At 51.5% G+C, this 20,410-nt stretch overlaps 9 protein-coding genes across 9 annotated transcripts in view; 6 read left to right on the top strand and 3 right to left on the bottom strand.

Moving 5' to 3' along the window:
* Nucleotides 1–1,323, top strand: part of HMPREF1120_06469 (uncharacterized protein) — a gene marked incomplete at its 5' end in the record, with an annotated part of 3,952 nt that extends 2,629 nt beyond the window's left edge. The window contains one exon of the mRNA XM_009160672.1: nt 138–1,323. Coding sequence (XP_009158920.1) covers nt 138–986 — 849 coding nt within the window. The 3' untranslated portion in view covers nt 987–1,323. The remainder of the gene's footprint in view (nt 1–137) is intronic.
* A 639-nt stretch (nt 1,324–1,962) lies between these two features.
* HMPREF1120_06468 (gamma-glutamyltransferase) lies at nt 1,963–4,016 on the top strand (the record flags this gene model as incomplete). Its single annotated transcript, XM_009160671.1, has 4 exons — nt 1,963–2,142; nt 2,212–2,230; nt 2,291–2,640; nt 2,703–4,016. The coding sequence occupies 4 exons, from the start codon at nt 1,963–1,965 to the stop codon at nt 4,014–4,016; spliced, it is 1,863 nt and encodes a 620-aa protein (XP_009158919.1).
* Nucleotides 4,017–5,249: 1,233 nt separating this feature from the next.
* Nucleotides 5,250–7,029, top strand: HMPREF1120_06467 (carboxypeptidase D; the record flags this gene model as incomplete). The annotated part of the gene is made up of 4 exons (XM_009160670.1): nt 5,250–5,442; nt 5,502–5,708; nt 5,767–5,859; nt 5,915–7,029. 4 exons carry the CDS (start codon nt 5,250–5,252, stop codon nt 7,027–7,029), a joined length of 1,608 nt encoding a protein of 535 aa, XP_009158918.1.
* Nucleotides 7,030–7,387: 358 nt separating this feature from the next.
* Nucleotides 7,388–10,600, top strand: HMPREF1120_06466 (trihydroxytoluene oxygenase). The gene is made up of 5 exons (XM_009160669.1): nt 7,388–7,823; nt 7,897–8,635; nt 8,735–8,942; nt 9,121–9,515; nt 9,641–10,600. The coding sequence occupies exons 2-5, from the start codon at nt 8,564–8,566 to the stop codon at nt 10,157–10,159; spliced, it is 1,194 nt and encodes a 397-aa protein (XP_009158917.1). The 5' UTR covers nt 7,388–7,823; nt 7,897–8,563; the 3' UTR covers nt 10,160–10,600.
* A 6-nt stretch (nt 10,601–10,606) lies between these two features.
* Nucleotides 10,607–11,728, bottom strand: HMPREF1120_06465 (5-carboxymethyl-2-hydroxymuconate isomerase; the record flags this gene model as incomplete). The annotated part of the gene is made up of 4 exons (XM_009160668.1): nt 10,607–10,814; nt 10,909–11,005; nt 11,080–11,374; nt 11,465–11,728. 4 exons carry the CDS (start codon nt 11,726–11,728, stop codon nt 10,607–10,609), a joined length of 864 nt encoding a protein of 287 aa, XP_009158916.1.
* A 1,837-nt stretch (nt 11,729–13,565) lies between these two features.
* HMPREF1120_06464 (TfdA family taurine dioxygenase) lies at nt 13,566–14,955 on the top strand (the record flags this gene model as incomplete). Its single annotated transcript, XM_009160667.1, has 4 exons — nt 13,566–13,794; nt 13,889–14,227; nt 14,343–14,717; nt 14,792–14,955. The coding sequence occupies 4 exons, from the start codon at nt 13,566–13,568 to the stop codon at nt 14,953–14,955; spliced, it is 1,107 nt and encodes a 368-aa protein (XP_009158915.1).
* A 689-nt stretch (nt 14,956–15,644) lies between these two features.
* On the top strand, nt 15,645–16,778 carry HMPREF1120_06463 (uncharacterized protein; the record flags this gene model as incomplete). The annotated part of the gene is made up of 2 exons (XM_009160666.1): nt 15,645–16,348; nt 16,415–16,778. The coding sequence occupies 2 exons, from the start codon at nt 15,645–15,647 to the stop codon at nt 16,776–16,778; spliced, it is 1,068 nt and encodes a 355-aa protein (XP_009158914.1).
* A 736-nt stretch (nt 16,779–17,514) lies between these two features.
* HMPREF1120_06462 (uncharacterized protein) lies at nt 17,515–18,298 on the bottom strand (the record flags this gene model as incomplete). Its single annotated transcript, XM_009160665.1, has 2 exons — nt 17,515–18,090; nt 18,173–18,298. 2 exons carry the CDS (start codon nt 18,296–18,298, stop codon nt 17,515–17,517), a joined length of 702 nt encoding a protein of 233 aa, XP_009158913.1.
* A 290-nt stretch (nt 18,299–18,588) lies between these two features.
* Nucleotides 18,589–19,714, bottom strand: HMPREF1120_06461 (uncharacterized protein; the record flags this gene model as incomplete). The annotated part of the gene is made up of 3 exons (XM_009160664.1): nt 18,589–18,668; nt 18,765–19,615; nt 19,707–19,714. 3 exons carry the CDS (start codon nt 19,712–19,714, stop codon nt 18,589–18,591), a joined length of 939 nt encoding a protein of 312 aa, XP_009158912.1.
* Between the last annotated feature and the right edge of the window lie 696 nt (nt 19,715–20,410).

Raw genomic sequence — 20,410 nt, 5'->3', positions numbered from 1 at the left:
CCCAACAAGCGGAAGCTCCTGCGGAACCCCCTGCGGAAGAGGCGGCTGCCGTTGCAGCAACAGCCGCCAGCACAGAGTCTTCTTCCTCAAAGTCTCACAGACAAAAACGCAGGCACCGCTCTAACAGCTGGGACCAGTACAAAGACCCTCTGAATGGTCATAAGGCGAAACTCGAAAGAAAAAAGGATGAGGCTGGACTCTTCGACAATGCCTTTGCCCGCGAAATTCGTAAGGCCAAACGAAGAGAGCACGTTCGCCGGGAGTCAGCAGAATACAAGGAAAAAGAGCGTCTCGAGCAAGAGCGAAGGGAGGCCCGGCGGGCCCAGCGTGAAGCCGAAAGAGAAGAGGAGCTGAGACGACAGGAAGAAATTGAAGCCGCGGAGCGTGAGGAGCGAAGCAAGAGACGCCGAGAAGAAAGAGAAAGACAACGCCTTGCTGAACAGGTCCATATTCAGGCTGAGGCTGAACGGGAAAGGCGGCGACGAGAAGCTGCAGCCAAAGCTGAAAGCTTTCGTGAAACTGATGCCACTAGTGGCAGTGGATCAAGGAAAACGAGAAGACCAAGCTTCGCAGGTTCGAGCGGCGGCGGGAGTAGCTCTTCTGGAGCAGGCTTTCCAACCGTCTTGAAAAGAATGGGCACGGGCGAGAGTGACACAAGGCTCTTTGCTTTTGTTCGCTTGAACGACCCTGGACAACCAAGTCAATCACACCACCGTGAGCATCGGGAACACAGACATGCAAGACACCGGGAACACGGATCCAGGGCCGGGTCACAGCACGAGGATGAAGACAAGCACAGATCCCGCAGACGCCATCACTCCAGCGAGCGGCCAGAAATGTCAAGACATTCCAGCTCAAGGGGCCAGAAACGCTACTATGACGATCACCGCCCGCCACAGCCGGGATTGATTGGAAGGATGGTCAACACCATCGCAGAGCACACGAGTCTTCGAGACTTTTGGCGTCCTGAACGCGTCGGAGCGTGAGGCATGTACAACAATGCTCTCTTGATGGGTTGCGACACGAATTTCCGTAGTAGTGTTGAGGAGGCTTTTTGAGGATACGCGGCAAGTTCTATGTATGAACACGACGAGGGTAGCACATTGAATTTTGATCTTGGGATAGTGGCGCGCGCAAGGGATTTTTCTTTGTCTTTATATAACCTGTGATGTGTGCCACCACCAATGTACTGTACCAGATAATGATTTGAGATGACGAAAGGCCACGAACAACTGTTGCTGTGTGATAAGATTGTTCTTGCCAGACATTCTGTCCCTCTCTTTGTGGCCTCCGTTTTGCCTTTCCATTGAGGAACATTTGTTAATTGTAAGCTCGCCCGATGCGGGGGATGTGTGTCGTTCGTTATCTGGAATTCTGGGACGGAGAAGTCCTCATCCCCTGCACCCTGTCGCTTGCGGGGCAGAAAAGGCTATCGACCTGCCTGATGAGCATAAGCGTGGCACAAACAACGAGCGGCATGCAGTGCGGTAGACATTCAACGTCAGCGAGCAAGGGAACGACAGACGAGGGTGATTTCATATTGGCTCGTCTAGGCAGGCGAGGAAGGTTGAAGTAATGATGATGCTGAACGGGAATATGCGATGCATTGGCAGTGCAGTGGATGTCGACTTGGGCTCCAGTTTGTTTGTTGTCGAGCCCCTCAATTCGGGTCGGTCCAAGTTCGTCATTTGGACGATTTATTATCGCACGGCATTCGACCCGACAGAGGTCGATGTCCGGCAAAACGAAAAGCCCCAACGACTCGGCGTGACTGCTTGTGTGATTTGGGGCAGAGATTTGGGAACCTATCCTACCAGTCTCTACGATTTATACTTCTCAGACCAAGGCCTGGAGGAATTGCCAACGTGACTCGCAAACGAATACCCCCAGAGTCCGCACCGCGAGTCCCCTCTATACGCCATCCTTAAGCACCTGTGCTCCGTATCGGATACCTCTGCAAAGATGGGCTCAACGGCCAAGGACTTCAAGGCGGAAGCCGTCTTCCCCATCGCCAACCCACCTTTCATCCAATTCCCCAGCAGAAGAAGTGTTGTCCACAGCACCAAGGGAATGGTGGCATGCACACAGCCCTTGGCCGCAGAGGCAGGACAAAGGATCCTGAAGATGGGTGGGAATGCCGCAGTATGTATACATATTTCCCAGCAAGCAGCTTTCCCACTGGACTTGGACTGACGAGACATCGCCCATCAGGATGCTGCCGTGGCCGTCGGTATGTTCGAGCTTTAGCAGAGTTCTATACGAGGTCTTTTCTAATAAGTGTGATACCCAGCCGCTGCATTGAACATGACCGAGCCCTCGTCGACCGGAATAGGAGGAGACATGTTTTGTCTATACTTTGACGCCAAAACGAAAAAAGTGCATGCGCTCAACGGCTCTGGAAGAAGTCCCAAGAACACCACGGTCGAACAGATCAGAGGCGAACTGGGCCTGTCCGGCTCTGCGCGAGGCAAGATCCCTACCCACAGTGCTCTCGCCGTCACGGTGCCCGGAGCGGCGGCTGGATGGGTTGACACGGTGGAAAAGTTCGGCAGTGGCAACTTGAGCCTGGAACAGATTCTAACGCCGGCCATTGAACTGGGCGAGGAAGGGTTCCCTGTCAGCGAACTCAGTGCGAAATTTGTGAGTGTTGAAAATCGTACAGGATACCATTGGTATGAGGAGACTGATATCTTCGTTGTTAGTGGCAATCTGGCGAAGAAGACTTGAAGCGAGCATCGCCCAATTTTCGAGAGATGCTCAAGCGAGATCCAAAAGCGTCGCAATTCGTGCGGGCACCACGTGCTGGCGAGATCCTTCGAAATCCCAGCCTGGCAAAGACGTTTCGAACCCTGGCAGCAGAAGGCAAAAAAGGATTCTACACGGGTCGGATTGCTCAGGCGATCGTGGACGTCCTGCAGTCCGCCGGAGGACACATGGAGCTCTCTGACTTGGAAGACCATATGAATCGAGGACCACATGAGACGGAGCCGATTTCGTTGAAATTCCGCGGACAGAACATCAGCAATACCGCGCAAGATAGAGTGACCAACGGCAGCTCGGAGGGCCATTTCGTCGAGCTCTGGGAGCATCCACCTAACGGCCAGGGGATTGTGGCGTTGATGGCGTTGGGAATCTTGGAAGAGCTCGAGCGGACTAGGAAGATCCCCACCTTCGCCCAAGAAGACCATAACAGCGCCCCATACCTACATGCTGTGATCGAGGCTCTGCGCATCGCATTCGCCGACGCCAGTTGGTGGGTGACGGATCCGGACCACAGCCCGGTGAAAGCGGCCGAGTTGATCTCGCGACCGTACCTCGCCGAACGAGCCAAGCTGTTCGACAAAGATAAAGCCCAGAACCACGCCAGGGGTCAACCGGGACCAAGTCCGGCTCAAAATCACAGCGATACCGTCTACTTCGCCGTGACGGATAAGGAGGGTAATGGCATGAGTTTCATCAACTCCAACTATGAAGGGTTTGGGTCGTGCATTATCCCACACGGCTGTGGATTCACGCTGCAGAACCGTGGGTCAAACTTTGAACTGGGTCCTGACGACCATCCCAACATCTACAGGGGTGGAAAGAGACCTTACCATACCATCATCCCGGGCATGATCACTCATGGTGAAGAGGGTGAGCGAGCCCTGCATTCTGTCTTTGGTGTCATGGGCGGCTTTATGCAGCCTCAAGGTCATGTCCAGGTGCTGCTGAACATGGAGGTCTTTGGTATGAATCCGCAACAGGCCCTGGATGCGCCTAGGATATGTATCGGTGCGGGAATGCCGACTGAGGGAGATACAAAGATGGGCACTGTTTTCTTGGAGGAGGGTATCGATGATGCTGTGGTTAAAGTGCTCAAGCAGATGGGGCATGATGTTGAGGTCATTAAGGGCTGGGAGAGAGGGAGATTCGGGAGAGGTCAGGTTATTAGGAGACATGTCGATCAAGAGACCGGTCTGGCTGTTTTTAGTGGTGGAAGTGATTTGAGAGGTGATGGTTGTGCGATGCCTGCGTAGGAGGGAAAGGACATATATAGCAACAAGCACGATCCAACAGCTGGTCATAGGATCCCAAATGCTCGGAAAACAGTACAATGATTGAATGCTCTGGAGAAAAAGGGTGGCCGTGGTAGGTAGACGAGGCCGTGCACATTTACATTAAGGTCTTGTGTTGACACCTCTTGCTTCCCCGTAAATAGCAACTCATGCAGTGTTTATCAAGTGCCTTAGGTACCTACCCGGGAGGTACATACTATCGTGTCCGTTGATATTTCATTCTGCCCGGCTTCAACACCTCGAGGGGTTCGCACTGCCCTGGGTTCTGCGTTTCTGCAATGACATCCGGCCAGATTTGCCTGTGATCGCGTTTTTCCTTGCTGAGATCATTTCGGTGCGATGGTGCAGTTCAAGTTGATCTGACTCAAAGAGGACAAGTGAGCCGCTAGAGGCACCGTGACTCTACAAGTATGGTGACACAAAACGCAGATCATGATAACAAGCCTTGCGAAGCTCGAATCTTGAACTAGCGGTACAGTTGGGTTGCCCGCTATCTACCTGCCTAACATGGCATGGGTCCCAGGATATCTTGTCGATAGCTGCCACACCAAGGGTATGAGCATTCCAGCGTCCCTCAGGTTCACACCTACCTATCGATCGCCAATATGATAGTAATGGATAAAGCGCGTTCTTATCTACCACTGACATTGAAGATGAACCATTTCCCCAGAATCCGCGCCTATTCCGGCTGGCCATCCTTGCCTCTCCTCGTCATGGCTGAGGTGGTTACACCGGGGTCAGGCCTGCAACGTCGCATCGGTGCAACTCAACTTCGCTCTCGTGCCTGTGCCCACGGAAGCAGCATGCAGGTCCCATCCAAAGCTACCTACGATTAACCGGTTGCATGTTGCGCAAATCACAGTCGTTGGATAGCATAGCTGCATCCCTACCACCATGCAGTGGTGGAGAATCAACATCATCATCGGATTCGTACGTCAAGGTAGGTAAGGTTGAAGCTCAGCTGTGCGATGCTCTCAGCTATGTAGGTACGAGGGGAAGCTGTGCTACAGCTCTACAGCGAGCTGCTCTTTTTTTCTTCTCAATCGCTACGCTGCTACCTACCTCTTCTCCTTCAAGTTGTTGTGAGTGAGCTCAGGCACTGCTTCGTCTGTGGTTCCTTGTGAAGAACTGTACTGTTTATCTTTGGCACTTATAATACCTACTTCGCTACACCTACTCGCTTTGCTCCGTAGGATGAGAATCTCCATCGCGGCCGTGGCTGTGGCCCTGAGCCTCATCACACTCAGCTCAGCGCGCAGGAGCCCCCAGCATGTTGGCAGGAAGCTTCCGGAGATCAAGAGAAACGTGGCACCTCGAGCGGCTGCCGTGGAGGCAGAACAGCCCAGGAAGAGAGCAGTGCATTCGTTTCTGACAAACTCAACCCAGAGTATGTTGTCCAGAGGGAATTACCTTGTCGTCGTGTTTCTTGTGATTGACTCTGGTTAGAATATGCGGTCAACGGCAGCGCCATTCCCGAGGTCGACTTCGACATTGGCGAATCCTATGCTGGGCTCATGCCCATCTCCAATGCGACGAACGCGTCGGAGCTCTATTTCTGGTTCTTCCCATCATCAAACCCAGCGGCTAGCAATGAGATCCTCATCTGGCTCAATGGAGGTCCAGGATGCAGCTCACTGGAGGGATTGCTTCAAGGTTGGTTGCTCATCCATGTGGTTGTGCTCTGTTGAGCATCGCTGATCAACGAGGATAGAGAACGGCCCTTTTCTGTGGCAGTACGGTACATACAAGCCGGTCCCGAATCCATGGACATGGGTCAACCTAACCAATGTGGTATGGGTAGAACGTGAGTTTCAGTCATTAACCCTAGGCACATACGTACCTACTGACTGCGGCACTAGAACCGGTTGGAACGGGATTCACGCAAGGCACTCCGACAGCGACCTCTGAGACAGACGTGGCCGCACAGTTTCTGGGCTTCTTCAAGAACTTTGTCGACACATTCGCGATGCAAGGGTACACGGTGTACATTGCAGGCGAATCCTACGCCGGATTCTATGTCCCCTACATTGCCGATGCCATGTTCAACGCCAACGACACGGAATACTACAACATCAGCTCGATCATGATTTACGACCCGAGTCTGAGCTACGACGTTGTGCAAGAACAGATCCCGACAGCGGCGTTTGTGGATTTCTGGGCCCCTTCATTGGACCTGAATTCCAGTTTCGTCGAACATATCCACAATGTCTCGAACGCATGTGGCTATTCCGGGTTTCTGAACGAGTATTTGGCTTTCCCACCCAAAGGACCACTACCGACACCACCAAACAGTGATCTCAGTGACGAGTCCTGTCTGCCCTGGCAAGAAGTGTTTACGGCCGCCAGTCTGGTCAACCCGTGCTTCGACGTCTACCAGATCGAAACGACATGTCCGGTCCTATGGGATGTATTGGGATTTCCCGGATCGTTTGACTACGTCCCTGACGGTGCTGACATCTACTTCAATCGAACGGACGTTCAGCAAGCGATCCACGCGCCTCCAACTCAATGGCTCGAATGTACCAATGGTAATGTGTTTGTGAACGGGACTGACAATTCTCCACCATCGGCATTGAGTGTGTTACCGGGTGTCATTGAACGGGCTGACAGGGTCATCATCGGTCATGGATTGCTCGATTTTATTCTGCTCTACAATGGGACTCTGATTGCGGTCCAGAATATGACGTTCAATGGCGGCCAGGGGTTTTCAGTCCCTCCGTCGCAATGGGCCGACTTTTATGTGCCGTATCATGTCGAATATGATAATCAATTGGGCACGCTGGCCGGTGCGGGCATCATGGGCAATTATCATACGGAGAGAGGGTTGACGGTTGTCACGGTCGATTTGTCGGGTCATATGGTTCCGCAGTATGCTCCGTCCGCGGCGTATCGGCAGCTTGAGTTCCTTTTGGGACGGATCCCGAGTTTGGGGACTGTTGGGCCGTTTACTACCATGCCGGATGAGAGTTATTAGTGTGATCATGGATATGAACACAGGGTGTAATAGTTAATGTGTGGATCAATGCAGGTGCGCACATCTGTGACGAGCACAGGACAGGTGCCTTAGGTAGTATACAGGTATTCAGTTACAGACTACTAACAGTATACATGCGTCTTATTTATAATGGCCAGGTGAAGTACTTGGTCACGGTGGACTCGACTGTACAAATTCACCACACGGTACAGTACCGTATGTACAACTTGTACAGCAAAATGTACCTCTCATCGTCCCCTCTTATCTTATCTATTCTTATCGATAGCACTCCGATTCAAGCAGCTCTGTGCCCCTCCAAACGTAATCGAGGGGCAATCTCTCCATCTCTTCCACCATTCTCAAACTACATTGTACAGTACGTTGTAATCACATGATACATAACTCACACGACAACAAATTCAAGCCGAGACAGAATGCAGTGAGCGCAAGATGCACAACGGAAGGCCGAAAGTCTCGACCGAGCGGGATCAACCCTCCCTTACTTGCAAAAGACTTCCACTCCCGAAGGCACGGAAGGAAAAGAATGAGTCCCACCACTGGCACTGCAACGATCGATGCAAGGATGCTGACCCCACATGCGACATCGTGGGGCTGTTTTTTTGCCTGCTTTTCGAACGGTACTTGTGCTGTGTACTGGGGTATTCGGTCATGTTCTAGCCACATTGTACATGCAATATGGCAAACGGCTGCTCACCGCACACGAACAACCATCCGGGCGATGAGCCTCAAGTTGGACCATATCATTTAATGCATTTTTGAAAGGTGGTGTAGCGGTAGGTCAAGAGCCAGTCGTGGATGGGGCTGTTGTATCGGTTCGTCTCTCCATCAAGCCTAACTGCCTGTTAGGACAGACATGTCGGCTTACCGTGTGGGTTAACATCCGAGTCCCTTACAATACACCTTTGAACCAGCTACTACAAGTTGTCACTACTTCACAATATGAATGGGTGCTGGTGATGGATACCCTGGTCTCCGTCTCCGTCTCCGGGAAAAAGCGAAGGCCAGCCCACCCCGACAGCTTGTGGGGTAATCGAACCAGAACTCGATTGAACTGCTCGTTTGACTGACGGGTCCGTCTACCGATCGACCATCACTTTCCTCCCGCAAACAGAGTAAACATACAGCTATTTAGCTGGTTGCCACAACTCGACTGAAGCTGAAGCTGAATTGTCTGCCATAATCACCACTATCACCTTTGTTCTGCCCGCCATATACCCGCCGCCTGACTAATTGTTAACGGAATTATCATCGCGCACTGTTTGTAAGCCTCGTATCCGTCGAGAGTCCTGTCATCACCAATATATTATAAGACACCGAACTTGACCGGACAAACAAGAAACAAGTTCATACGACCCCATCTACATTATCTCTCACAGTCAAACAAGCGACAAAAGGAAAAAGACACGAGATATCTACGCCAACTGTGTCTCCGACATATCATACCATCGCCTCCAATCAACCAAAGTTACCCACAGTAACTGGCGTATCATACGCACATTGTTACAAGAACAAAATGAATTCCCTCGCCGATCTCAAGCACAACCTCACCGAGGAGAAGATCCACAATGAACAACAGATTGAAAAGGTAAGCAATGAACAGCACAGTACATCCCCCAGCACGTCTAAGGTATACTACTACTGGTATATCTTGGTTCTTCAACCATTTGCTAACATTCCTTTATAGCCGTCCAACGGCACAGTGACCCGAGAACCATCACCCAACCGTGGCGCCTCAGTCCCCGACGTCGAAGCCATTGGTCCCAACTCGGTGTCCAAGCGTGAATGGCAGAAGCAGCACGGCATCGACCCTTCGAAACAGGTCAAGATTGTCAAGCTCAGCCATATGCGTTACCAGCATCCTGATCTGAATAAGATCACGACGTTTTTGAGAGGTGAGCAAACAACACATTCCTTTTCGGTCCCACTTGGGGATCTTCAGAGTCAATCCGCTCAATCCATTCTATTCATCCATATCTCACGTCTCTCCAAGGCACACTCACACCCCACCCCAGCAGTATATTGCCCAGTCTGGTCTCAATCGCTAACATTCCCCTTCCCTCTGTTGCACAGACTTTGGCATGCACGTGGCCAAAAAATCCGACACTGAACGCTGGTACCGCGGCTACGGCCCCGACCAATACGTCTACTACGCCCGCCAAGGCCCAAAGGAATTTCTAGGAGGCGCATTCGAAGTCGAATCGCGCGAAGAACTCGAAAAGGTTATCAAAGTGCCCGGCGCCAAGGTTGTCACCAACGGCATCGAGGAGATGAAAGATGCCCCTGGTGGCGGGTACATTGTCACCATTGCCGACCCGGAGGGATTCCCCGTGAATTTCATCTGGGGTCAAGAACCGGTCAAAGAAGAACGCAAGAAGCCGAGCAAATTGATTGTCAATGACGAGAGTGACAAGCCGAGACAGAAGCTTTTCCAGAGGTTTCAACCTGGTCCGGCGGAAGTTCATAAGGTGAGTACATGCGGAACGCGAAGCGAAGCGAAGCGAAGCGTGGAGCGTTGTCAAACGTCTAATGCGGACCGTGAGACACAACCCATTCTTCGACTCAATGCTAATCTGTTTTCTATCTTCTCCAGCTCGGCCACTTCGGTCTCAACGTCAAAGACTTCCCCGCCCAACTGGACTGGTACACCCGGCACTTCAACATCATCCCCTCGGACATCCTTTACGTCGACATTCCAGACCCAGACAGCAACAAAGACGGCGGCCAAACCAAACGTAAAGAAGTCGCCTTGTTCGCATGCATCGATCGCGGTCAAGATCCCGTCGACCACCATACCATGTTTTTGACGACTTGTAGTCCAGGAGTCGAGAAACATGTCCACCATTGTTCCTTTGAGGTGCATGACTTTGATACCCAGGCCCTGGGCCACCAGTGGCTCGAGGAAAAGGGATATGAACCCGTCTGGGGCGTGGGACGACATATTTTGGGTAGTCAGATCTTTGATTATTGGTGGGATGTCCATGGGTTCATGGTCGAACATTATGCCGATGGCGATCTGGTTAATGAGGATACGCCTGTTGGGTATGGGCCCGCTGGGCATGAGGGTCTTGCTGTTTGGGGGCCGGAGGTGCCAAAGTCGTTTTTGGAGTGATCGGAACTGAACAAAACAGCCACGGAGGAGTCACGGAGACACCACTGACAGAAAATACGATCCGGGCCCTATGGGGAGAGGTTGAACTTGGCCTCACCAGATTGTTGCAATTTGAACAGACGCGGACTGGATTTACCTGTACCATGTTGCAGTATTTACCCTTTCTATGAGCAAACAATTTCGTATGTTTACGTATGTATGCATGTGTCAGTTGTTTATTTTGTGCATGTCAAGCTAATTGAGGTGGCTGAATCGGTTTGATGTCCTATGCTGCTCTATGGAGTGATATAGTGCCATTGAGTTGAATGCTATGAAATGCTCTCTGGTCGTTGGGTACATTGTACTACATAGCTAGTTGTCTCAACGCCCATCAACTCAAGCCAGAAAACTGTCCAGAAACAGTGTCCACTGCATGCTGGACAATGCGCAAGTATCCACCTCTCTCTTCTACCACTCTTCATATCGGACCTTGTTGACCAGCGTGCCAATCTTTTCAATCTCGATCCGAATATCACCCCCATCCTCAAGCACCACACGTGGTTGGCGGAAATACCCAATTCCTGCGGGCGTGCCCGTCAAGAAAATGGTACCGGCTTCAATAGTCGTGCCTTGAGAAAGGTAGCTGATTTGTTTGGCGATGGAGAAAATCATGTCCCTAGAAATCGACAATAAGTACGCTTGCATTCGACATCAAGAGAGACGAGTATCCTCCCTCAGTGATAACAGCTAATGGTATTGTCAATACTTACTTGGTATTACCATCTTGTACAGTTTGACCATTATAGATCGCTTTGATTTTGAGATTCTGCGGGTCCGAGATGGCATCTTTCGTCACCAAAACGGGACCTGTTGGGGCTCGGTTAGCATTTGACTCTACAGTTTGTTGCCGGCGGTTCAATCGGCCGGGTTGGCTAACATACCAAGAGGACAACTTCCATCCAACCCCTTAGAAAAAGACCATTGCGTCGTCAACATCTGCATGGTTCGCGCGGAAACGTCGTTGCTGCATGTATACCCCAGGATATAATCAAAGGCCTTGTCTTCGGGGATGTCGCGACCAGTCTTGCCAATCACGACACACAGTTCGGCTTCATAGTCGGAGGTTCCGTCCTGAGCGGCTTTGGGCACGGGGATGACTGTTGGGTATGGGTCGGCCAATGCGGTGCGTGGTTTGGTGAATAGAATGGGCGCTTTGGGGAGGGCCATGTTGGCTTCCTATACACAGAATAGAGAGTCAGCGATCCAGAACTCCTGTCATAATCGCCCAGCTGTCCGAATCTTGCAGTATGGGCTGTCCTGTCCTACCTTTGCATGATCCATATAATTCAGGCCCAAGCATCGAATATAGTTACAATCTTCCACCGACACAGGAGACAGCAATTGCTTGACCGTGTACACGTGCGAAGTGACTTCCGGTGCGAAGATGGAGCCATTGATCAGGTACGCTTTGATTTCTTTGCCCTCGACGCTGTCGAGCCCGACATCGCGACTGGTGTCGACTAGTTGTCCTAGATGGATTCTGTTGTCTTCGTTCGCGATGAAGCGGATGATGTGCGTTGCTTTAGGCATTTTTGAAGTACTCTATCTCGATAATTTGTTTCGTACGCAGTTCACAGTGAGAAGAACCCAATTTAAAAGGGATCGAAATACAGCGAGAGGCCAAACGATCAATGTGACAGAGAAGAAGTGAGAACAAACGAATGCAGCAAACAATCGACAAAAGATTCAACGCCACCTGAACCTCGAACCTCACTTGCGGCTGCCTTTCCGGCATCAGCGTCGTACAAGCAAGTGCCCCACGACTTTTAGAACGTACCTGGGGAATGGGAATTACGATTGATGGCACGACGGTTGGGGGAAAAGGCCCAATCCCACGGAGCAGTATCGAGGACCGACAATTTCAGGGTCCGGAATTGCCCCTCGATTTCGGAGTACTGTAATACTACGATTGAGCGCTACGGGGAGAGTGAGTCCGAGTCCGGGCACCGCAATCAAAATACGGGGAGGAAACGCAGTGAGAGGCGTCTTGGTCTGCCAGTGGGTGAAGCAGGTGGCACGCCGAGTCAAGTGCCGACGGGGGCAGATGCGGGAGGGACCTAAACTTGAAGGCGATTGTTTGGTTACTGGCACCGTGACAGGCACCTACTGAATGTGGTGGGGGAGACACGTTTACGAGCTTCGCGGGGGGTTTGTTAAGGGCGATGATGCTCCGAAGCCGGTGGAGGGGAGGTAAACCTAAGGTAGGAGGTACCTGTGCGTGCCTTACAACTACATTGTATGTCCGGGCCGACATTACCGCTGACTAAGCTCATTTGCCATCAATTTGAGCCTGAGATCATGAACAGGAGAGGTTGCTTTCTGTTTTTCACAAGACCGCCCCCGATCTCCCTAGCCTCGCCGTCTTTACAAAGAATGAAAGCGACCGGGGCGGCGACTGTATTTCGAGCAAGCAGGTATGCTGGAAGACAACCCAGTAGCTAGACTGCTCGTTCAATCTCGACCTCGACGGTATCAAGCTCTGAGACAGCCACCAGCACTCTCGACTGCAAGATTGTTGGACAGCGGTCTTCGCGTCCTCATCTTTTCCAAATACGTTCAGTCCTCACGACGCAGCACAGCCGCCCATCAGCTGGCCCTACAGGATAGAAGGAACTCCGACTCACGGACAATCAACCAAGCTGATGACACAAGGAGGTAAAGAAGATAATTGGGCTACCCTACAGCCAGGACTCCCCGAGATGCAGCACGCAGTCGAGCTTAGGAGTTACTTTGACTTGTCCTAGCCATGAGATACCTCAATATCGAGTCGTCAGTGCCAATGCAGGTAGCATCGGGCCAGGCGAAATCGTTGATTTCGAACGGCTGTTTGCACAGGGCTGTTAACACCGGCGATATTATGGTAGGGAATCCATGAGACGAGAAACGAATCGGCTCTTGAAAGCACGAGAGACGTGCACCAGACTGCCGAGCCCATGCCAACTGAGTAAGTCTGGTTGCTTACTAACAATAACATTGCAGCCGCAGAGACACGATTCCATACTGTGGCGCAATCAGCGCTAGAGATGGTGTACTTCTGTAAACACCCCGGGCTACCATGCAGTATCCCGCATTTCATTGCAAGATGAATGAATCAACCCCCTCGATGGCGAAATAACTGCTTGGAAGTAAGTGATGGGAGCTCTATGAGCAGGACAAATCAGAGGTCTAATCCCAATGATGGCAACATTTCTCAAACATCAGCGTGATAGTCATGAATGGGGCCAACTCAAGGGAGATAAATGGCCTTTCCCTCAGCATTTGTCCGGGATCCAGAACATTGACTCTTTACACCGCGTAAGCATCTTCGGCCTGTGCATCTACTTGAAAAGGCCTCTGGTCCATTGCAAGAATCTCTTGATCTGTCACCATGGCACCCTCAGCTGTTGATGTCGTCGTCCCGACCCCTGTCCCGGACAATACCCTCAAGCACAAGGCCCTTCCTATCAGACAGCCTCTCAAAGCCTCAGGGGCATTGGACAAATATGCTTCCGAAGACGTGACACCTGTGATTGGGACAGAGTTCCCTGAGGCCAACCTGGTGGAGTGGCTTCAATCGCCCAACGCGGACGAGCTGCTCCGCGACCTTGCTATCAAGAGTAAGGCTATCCGGGCGTACCTGCGCATCACCAAAACGTGACCAGATGAATAAGAGTGATACTCACCACCCAACGCTTTTGCGGAAACAAACAGTATCCGAACGAGGCGTGGTCTTCTTCCGCAAGCAGGACAATCTCACCAATCATCTCCAGAAGCAACTCATTCAGCGACTGGGAGAGCTTGCCGGCAAGCCATCAACCTCCAAGTTGCACATCCATCCCATTCTCAACTCCGAGCGCGAGCTGGGAGGCAATGATCCGGAAATCAGCACAATCAGCTCTGTACAGCAGGACAAGATCTACAAAAAGACCCCCTATCACCAGAGCAGGAAAGAACAAGGCAGTGCGCAGTGGCATAGCGATATTGCCTTTGAACCCGTGCCTGCGGATTATACTTCTCTTCGGCTGGTTCAGCTGCCACGAACGGGTGGAGGTGAGTGTGCCCATACCAACCTGACCCTCTATCCTTCCGCCTCCCGGCTGCCTGGACCTCCGGTGGAGATTCCCCTTACCTGATTCAACACTGACTCAGCATGTCCCCCAATCAGATACCCTGTGGGCATCCGGTTATGAAATCTACGACCGCATCAGCGAACCATACCAAAAATTTCTCGAGTCACTGACAGCGACCTTCGCTCAACCGGCCTTCAAAGAGGTCGCAGAGAAAGGGGGCTTCAAGCTCTACGAAAAAGAAAGGGGGGCTCCTGAAAACATCGGGTCAGAACTCCGGGCAATTCATCCCGTCGTGCGCACGAACCCCGTGACTGGATGGAAGAGTATCTTCCCTGTTGGTGGTCACGTACAACACATCAACGGCTTGACTGAGCCAGAGAGCAAGAAACTGCTTGATTGGTTTTTGGAGCTGGTTCACAAAAACCATGACCTGCAGGTTAGGTTCAAATGGAAGAATCCAAATGATATCGGTGAGTGCAGTTCTTGAGCCGATTTCACAGATCTTCTACGAGTGAACATCATTCTGACATCTGTCGTTCCGCAGCAATTTGGGATAACCGTAGCGTGTTCCATTCGGCAACGTACGATTATAAGGGCCAGGGGGATCGGTTTGGTAACCGGGTTGTGGGCCTTGGAGAAAGACCTTACTTTGATCCCAACAGCACGTCTCGACGAGTGGCTCTTGGTTTAGTTGAAGAAGATGATTAGATGAGAGATCCCGATATGGCCGGATACGTAGGCATCTCAGGCACGCTAGCTACCTCCAATACCGAAAAACTTGGACTGCTATTACCATGTACAGTACATCTAACCATGCAACGGTGTGCAGGTATTTTTATGTAAGCAGCATCACGCGAGGCTGAGTCCGCCTTTCGGAAACGGATTTACTTTCCACCGACAATCTCTGGAAATATCTCCGGAAATATCTCTGACTGGCACTTCAACCGCAAAAGACACTGCAGCTCACTCTCTTGCGGCAGATATACAATGGTTATATACCTGTCGCGGAGAGGCTCCTGTGTAATGCCATCCTGGGGCAAGCACTCGAAGCACTGCTTATCAAAATACGGATTCACCTGTGAACGGATACCGGGCAGGATAACAGCCTGGTGGTCCTTACTATGACTTCAGAGCAAGTGGGTTGTACTGTGACGTTAATCAAGGCACCTTGATGTGACGCCATATTGGTCCCGACGCGGGTACTTTTATACTGAAGGTAGATATCATCCCTACCTTACACTTATACAAATTGTATACATTCTACTACTTGTTCTCTCCCATCTTCTTCTCATCTACACTTCTCTCGCGTTAGCTTGCTGCCATCGTCTTTCTGAGTGCCCATTCCCCCGCTCAACCTTCTCCACAACTCCCGCACTGCATGGCATAAAGCGGCCAAGATGGTAGAACAGCCTCATACCGGAACCGGGACGGGGACGGGGAACACCCTCGGCCTCGTCCTATACGACACTCTACTCCCATCGTTGAAACTACACTCATCACTCTCGCTGGTCACCTACGCGATCGCACGAGCGACGGACCGCGCCGAACTCAAGGACTGGCTATGGCCATCAGGCATGGTGATCAACACCTGGGCGGCCTTCATCGCAGACCGAACCACCGTCACAACTCCTACTGGCACGACTACTATCGGGATCCTCGACGCCTTTGGCCGATTGGCATGGTCTGAAAAGCTACTGCTGACTGGCGTAACCGCATGGGGTGTGCGACTGTTCTACCGCATCGCCAGTCGAGGGATCCGTCGCGGCCGAGATGACCCCCGGTACGAACTGGCAAAGAAATCAGATTCTGGGTTCTGGAACAAGGCATTGTTCTCGTCGTTTTTGCCCGAGGCCATATTCCAATCCCTCATCACCTTGCCCTTCACCTTGCCGTTCCGGTCGGGTCTCAGACTAGGCGGTACGGACCAGCCTGCCGTCAGCCTCGAGTACTCCACACTGCTGAGAGCCATTGCGGTCGGTTTGTTCTGCACGGGATTTGCCATGGAGGCTTTGTCGGACTATCAGATTGAAGCGCACAAGAAGAAAAAGGGTGACCAGGGTCTATGTGGTGATGGTGTTTGGAGCATTGTTCGACATCCAAAGTACGTATACTCCCCGTCTTCTATCCGGAGACATCAAGAAGAGACTTTGCTAATACAGTATTTCAGCTACCTCGGCGACTTCCTCACCCACCTATCCTTCCCGATCCTGCTTCTTTCATCCCCCTCCACCGTCCACCTGAACCCGCTTCTGACCTTCCTGGGTCCTTTGACCAACTACATTTTCCTCCGCTACGTCGGTGGCGATCGGGAGAACGAGGCCCAACAAGAAACTAGATACAGCGAGGCCGTGGCCAAAGCCGAGGATACTCAGGCGACCCAGGCGGTCGAGAAACTCATGGATCTGCAGCAGAGCAGAACCGAAAGGAACAGTTTCTGGCCCGACGCCAAGCAAGTGGTCAACAAATGGACCTGGGTCGTTGTTGGAATTGGAGCCGCAGGAGCTCTGATTGAGGGTATTGTTCGACCTTGATCTGAGTACTCACTACTTGTATACCTAGATATATAGTACATATAACATAATCACAAGCAACCCTTGACAGTGCTGTCATTACATACGACGTTGTTCAAAGCTACTATAGCTGGCAGCGGACAATACTTCCATCGCTGCCGTTTCAGCTAGTACGCCATCGAAATATGTTCAAGAAATAACGTTACACTATCGTACAATGTCCGAAGATAAATGTCACTGGACACAGCTTTTCCCAGTGCACATTCACGGCTGTGCCGCTCCAGTCTGTTTTGTTTCCTCGGCCTCATTCACGCCCATCTTGCGGTCCCTGACGTCCTCAGTATCCAGGCTGGATTGGACCCGTCACAGGCAGTGGTGGCAACTCGCCCGTCCATCTGGCGCGCTGTTTGGCTGACTGGGAGTCGTTTCGTTTCGGATTCTGCATACTGTATGCATCGAATACTCATCGATCCACCCATCATTCACCGTGATCTTGCAGCGAACTCCTGTGGTAATGGAAACCAGCAACTCTTCGCCCATGCAAACAAGCCCACCTGTTTCCCAGCAGCAGCATGTGGACTGTTCGGCGGATCCATCGCAAGACAAGACACACGCCACGCCCCCCTGTCTGCGTACAACGCTCTTCCTCCTCCTCCAACCAAGCCAGCCATCTCGGAACACAAGCAGCCCCAAATTGTGTGCTGTGTGGTGCAGTGCGATTTCCAGTATTTTTTATTTTCCTCTTCACTTTCCGCCGTCATTTTTTGGTTTTGGTGTCATTCCTCTCCGCCTCCTCCATCCCCTTCAGCCTCTTAACCACCCTCTCCCTCATAAAATCCGTCAGTCCCAAAATCCCATCCCTCGTCACAATCCGATACGTCCCCGAAGCCTGATATCTCCCATGTCCATCGACAAATTTCCCCGCGCCATCAACTTCCACAGATCCAAAAATATCCTCTGGTTCCGCAATGCGGCCGAAATCCGGAACATGTCGCGTATCCGAGACGTGAACCCATCCTCCTCGTCCGGCACCACCGTGGCCGCCTTGGTCGCTGGCGCCCGCGGAGCCCGTCCGTTGTCGTCTGGCCGTTTGGAATAGTGATGTTCCTGAGGACGAGATCATGACTGCGGCTTGAGATTGGATTGCTGGGTCGAGGTGGGCGTTTTCGGCGATCACGGAGTGCAGGATTGGTAGGAAGTGTGGGTTTTCGGTGAATGAGGACGGAGTGGGGGGGATTGAGGTGGTTTTGCCGATTGATAGGGAGGGTGTTGGGGGGACGGTTGGGAGGAGGGTTAGAAGGTGGGATTGTGACGAAGGGTCTTTGAAGACATACTGATGAACAGATTGGATTAGATATATATTGATTCAATAGGTGCGAAGAGGTAGATAGGGGGAGAGGATGTTCCGGACTTACGATGTGTGGGTTGTTGCTGAGTGTCGAGACGGCTCGAATCCCGCCCTGGATACTGCTGGTAGTACTGGTACAACGCAGTCCTGCTCGGCGGAGGCAGTTGATGGTGGTGGTTGTGGTGACGGTCATGGCGGATGTATTGATACCCGTAGATATGATATCAGATACCTGATGGTGGTTCCTGGTTGTCGACTGAGATATTGGTTTCAGCTTGAACCACTTCTCTGTGGTTTTGAAACTACTATTCAAAAAGTGTACTGCTAGGACTGAGACTGCGGTTCAGTGATGGTCGTCAAATGACGTATTTGTTGATATAAAGACACAGCGAAAGAACATGGTTGGCTTATATAAGCATAACTGCATTACAGAATTGTCTTTTGATCCACAGCCTTGCCGGAAGCAACTCATTCAAGTTCAACTCAGATCAACACCGCCTCGTGGTGGTGATGGTGGTCGGCGTCCTCCTCGTCCCTGTCGTTGCCAGCACTCCAACACTTCACTGTAGATAAACCCTTACCCTAACCATCACAAAACCCTTACCCTAGACAAACCCTACCCCTACCCCTGCCCTCCCCCTAACAATCACAGCTCTTACTGTTATTCTCCTGCCTCTTCCTATCCTCCTCGTCCACAACTTTCTTAATATTCGGCATCCCAATCTTCTCAATCCTCTTCCCATCAACCCACGTATCAACTTTATCAGGATAAAAGCACAACATCCCCCTAATCAACCCACTCTCCAGCGTGGGATTCGGATACCACCAAACAACATCCTTTGTTTCCCGCCCGTCAATCACGGCATTATAATAGCTCGCCTCCCCTTTATACGGACACCCCGTCTTCGTGGCACTCGGAGTCAAATACTCCCACCTCACAGCCGTCTGGGGCAAATACCAGCGTGCCGGAAAATTCGTTTCCCACAGCGACATGACGCCGCCCTGATCAGTCGTGTCTGCGAGCACGACTCCGTCCAATTCGACCCGCACATGTCTGCCGGACGGCAAGATGTCGACGCGGTGGAACGGGTCTTTGGGATGGTACAGTACCAGGGACTGTTCTTCGTACCATGCGTCCAGGGCCTTGAAGTCGATTTTGACGTAGCCTGCCAGTTCGGAGTTGAATGAGTCTGGAACCAGGAGTGTGTGGACAGACTTGCTGGTGCTGTTGCTGTTGCCGCCTCCCCGCTTCACGCTAAGCTTGCTCGTTGACGACTGGATCCCCGAAATCGGCTTGTCTTCAGTAAATGTGGCGGCGTCCAAAAAATCCGTCTTGGGGATCCAGTATTGGGGATAATACGGGATTTCCCAGACTAGTTTTGCTGATGTCGTGTCGAATATGAATTGTCCGTCAAGCACGCCGCGGACTCGTTTGGCTGTGTCGAGGATCCGTGGTCGGAACTCAATTTTTGGGTTGAAGAGTTTAGACCCCAGGTCGGCGAGACTGCGTCTGGAATTAGATCGGATTGTAGACAACCACAAAGGAACGAGTGCTCGTCCTGAGTTGACAGACACAACAAGGATGGGTCGTAAACACTCACTCAGACATGTTGCGGGGTTGCCGGTTTGTTAGCCGTACCAACGAGACCTGATTGTAGGTACGTATTTGATGAGATATCGACCTCAATGTGAGGGTCAAGGTAGAGACCGCCAGGGAGAAGCTTGTAAGTTCTGCGTGGTATCTATCTAGGAGAGAAGTCGAGATGGCGGTCGGAACTGAGGCGAGTGGAAGTGGAGGTGATTATCACCAAGACTGGCTCAGGTAACAATGGTTCCAGTATGGATCGTGTACCAAGTGAAAGACTATCTCAAATGATTGATGGGTTTATGTATGCTCGATTATAAGAACAAGGCGAGAGTCAGACGTCTGGTCAGCGTAATATAAGTAATCATGATGGTCGTCCTTGGGGATGCTGACAGAGCATACAAACTGGACAAGCCATGCACCCGGCTCCGGACTTCAACCGTCAATTGCGGGGATGCTCCAAACTTAAGGCTGCAAATCCCTTAAATTTGAATTCAATCTCCTGACATAAGGGATACTATGTACTTTTATATGTGGTATATGTGAATCTACACCACATTCAATGGTTCTGGTTCTGGTTCTGTTGCCAGAAATATCAATTTAATCGGGACAGTAATTTTTGATTTCTGTGAGATAAGACGTAGGCTGACTACCTGTAGTAGCCATCCGGCTGCTCTCAATTCGCCCTCCATCACAAGGTATCTTCTCATAAACGTTTCA

Source organism: Exophiala dermatitidis (assembly GCF_000230625.1).
Source record: "Exophiala dermatitidis NIH/UT8656 unplaced genomic scaffold supercont1.5, whole genome shotgun sequence".
NCBI lineage: Eukaryota > Fungi > Ascomycota > Eurotiomycetes > Chaetothyriales > Herpotrichiellaceae > Exophiala > Exophiala dermatitidis.
This window is presented reverse-complemented; position numbering and strand designations above follow the sequence as displayed.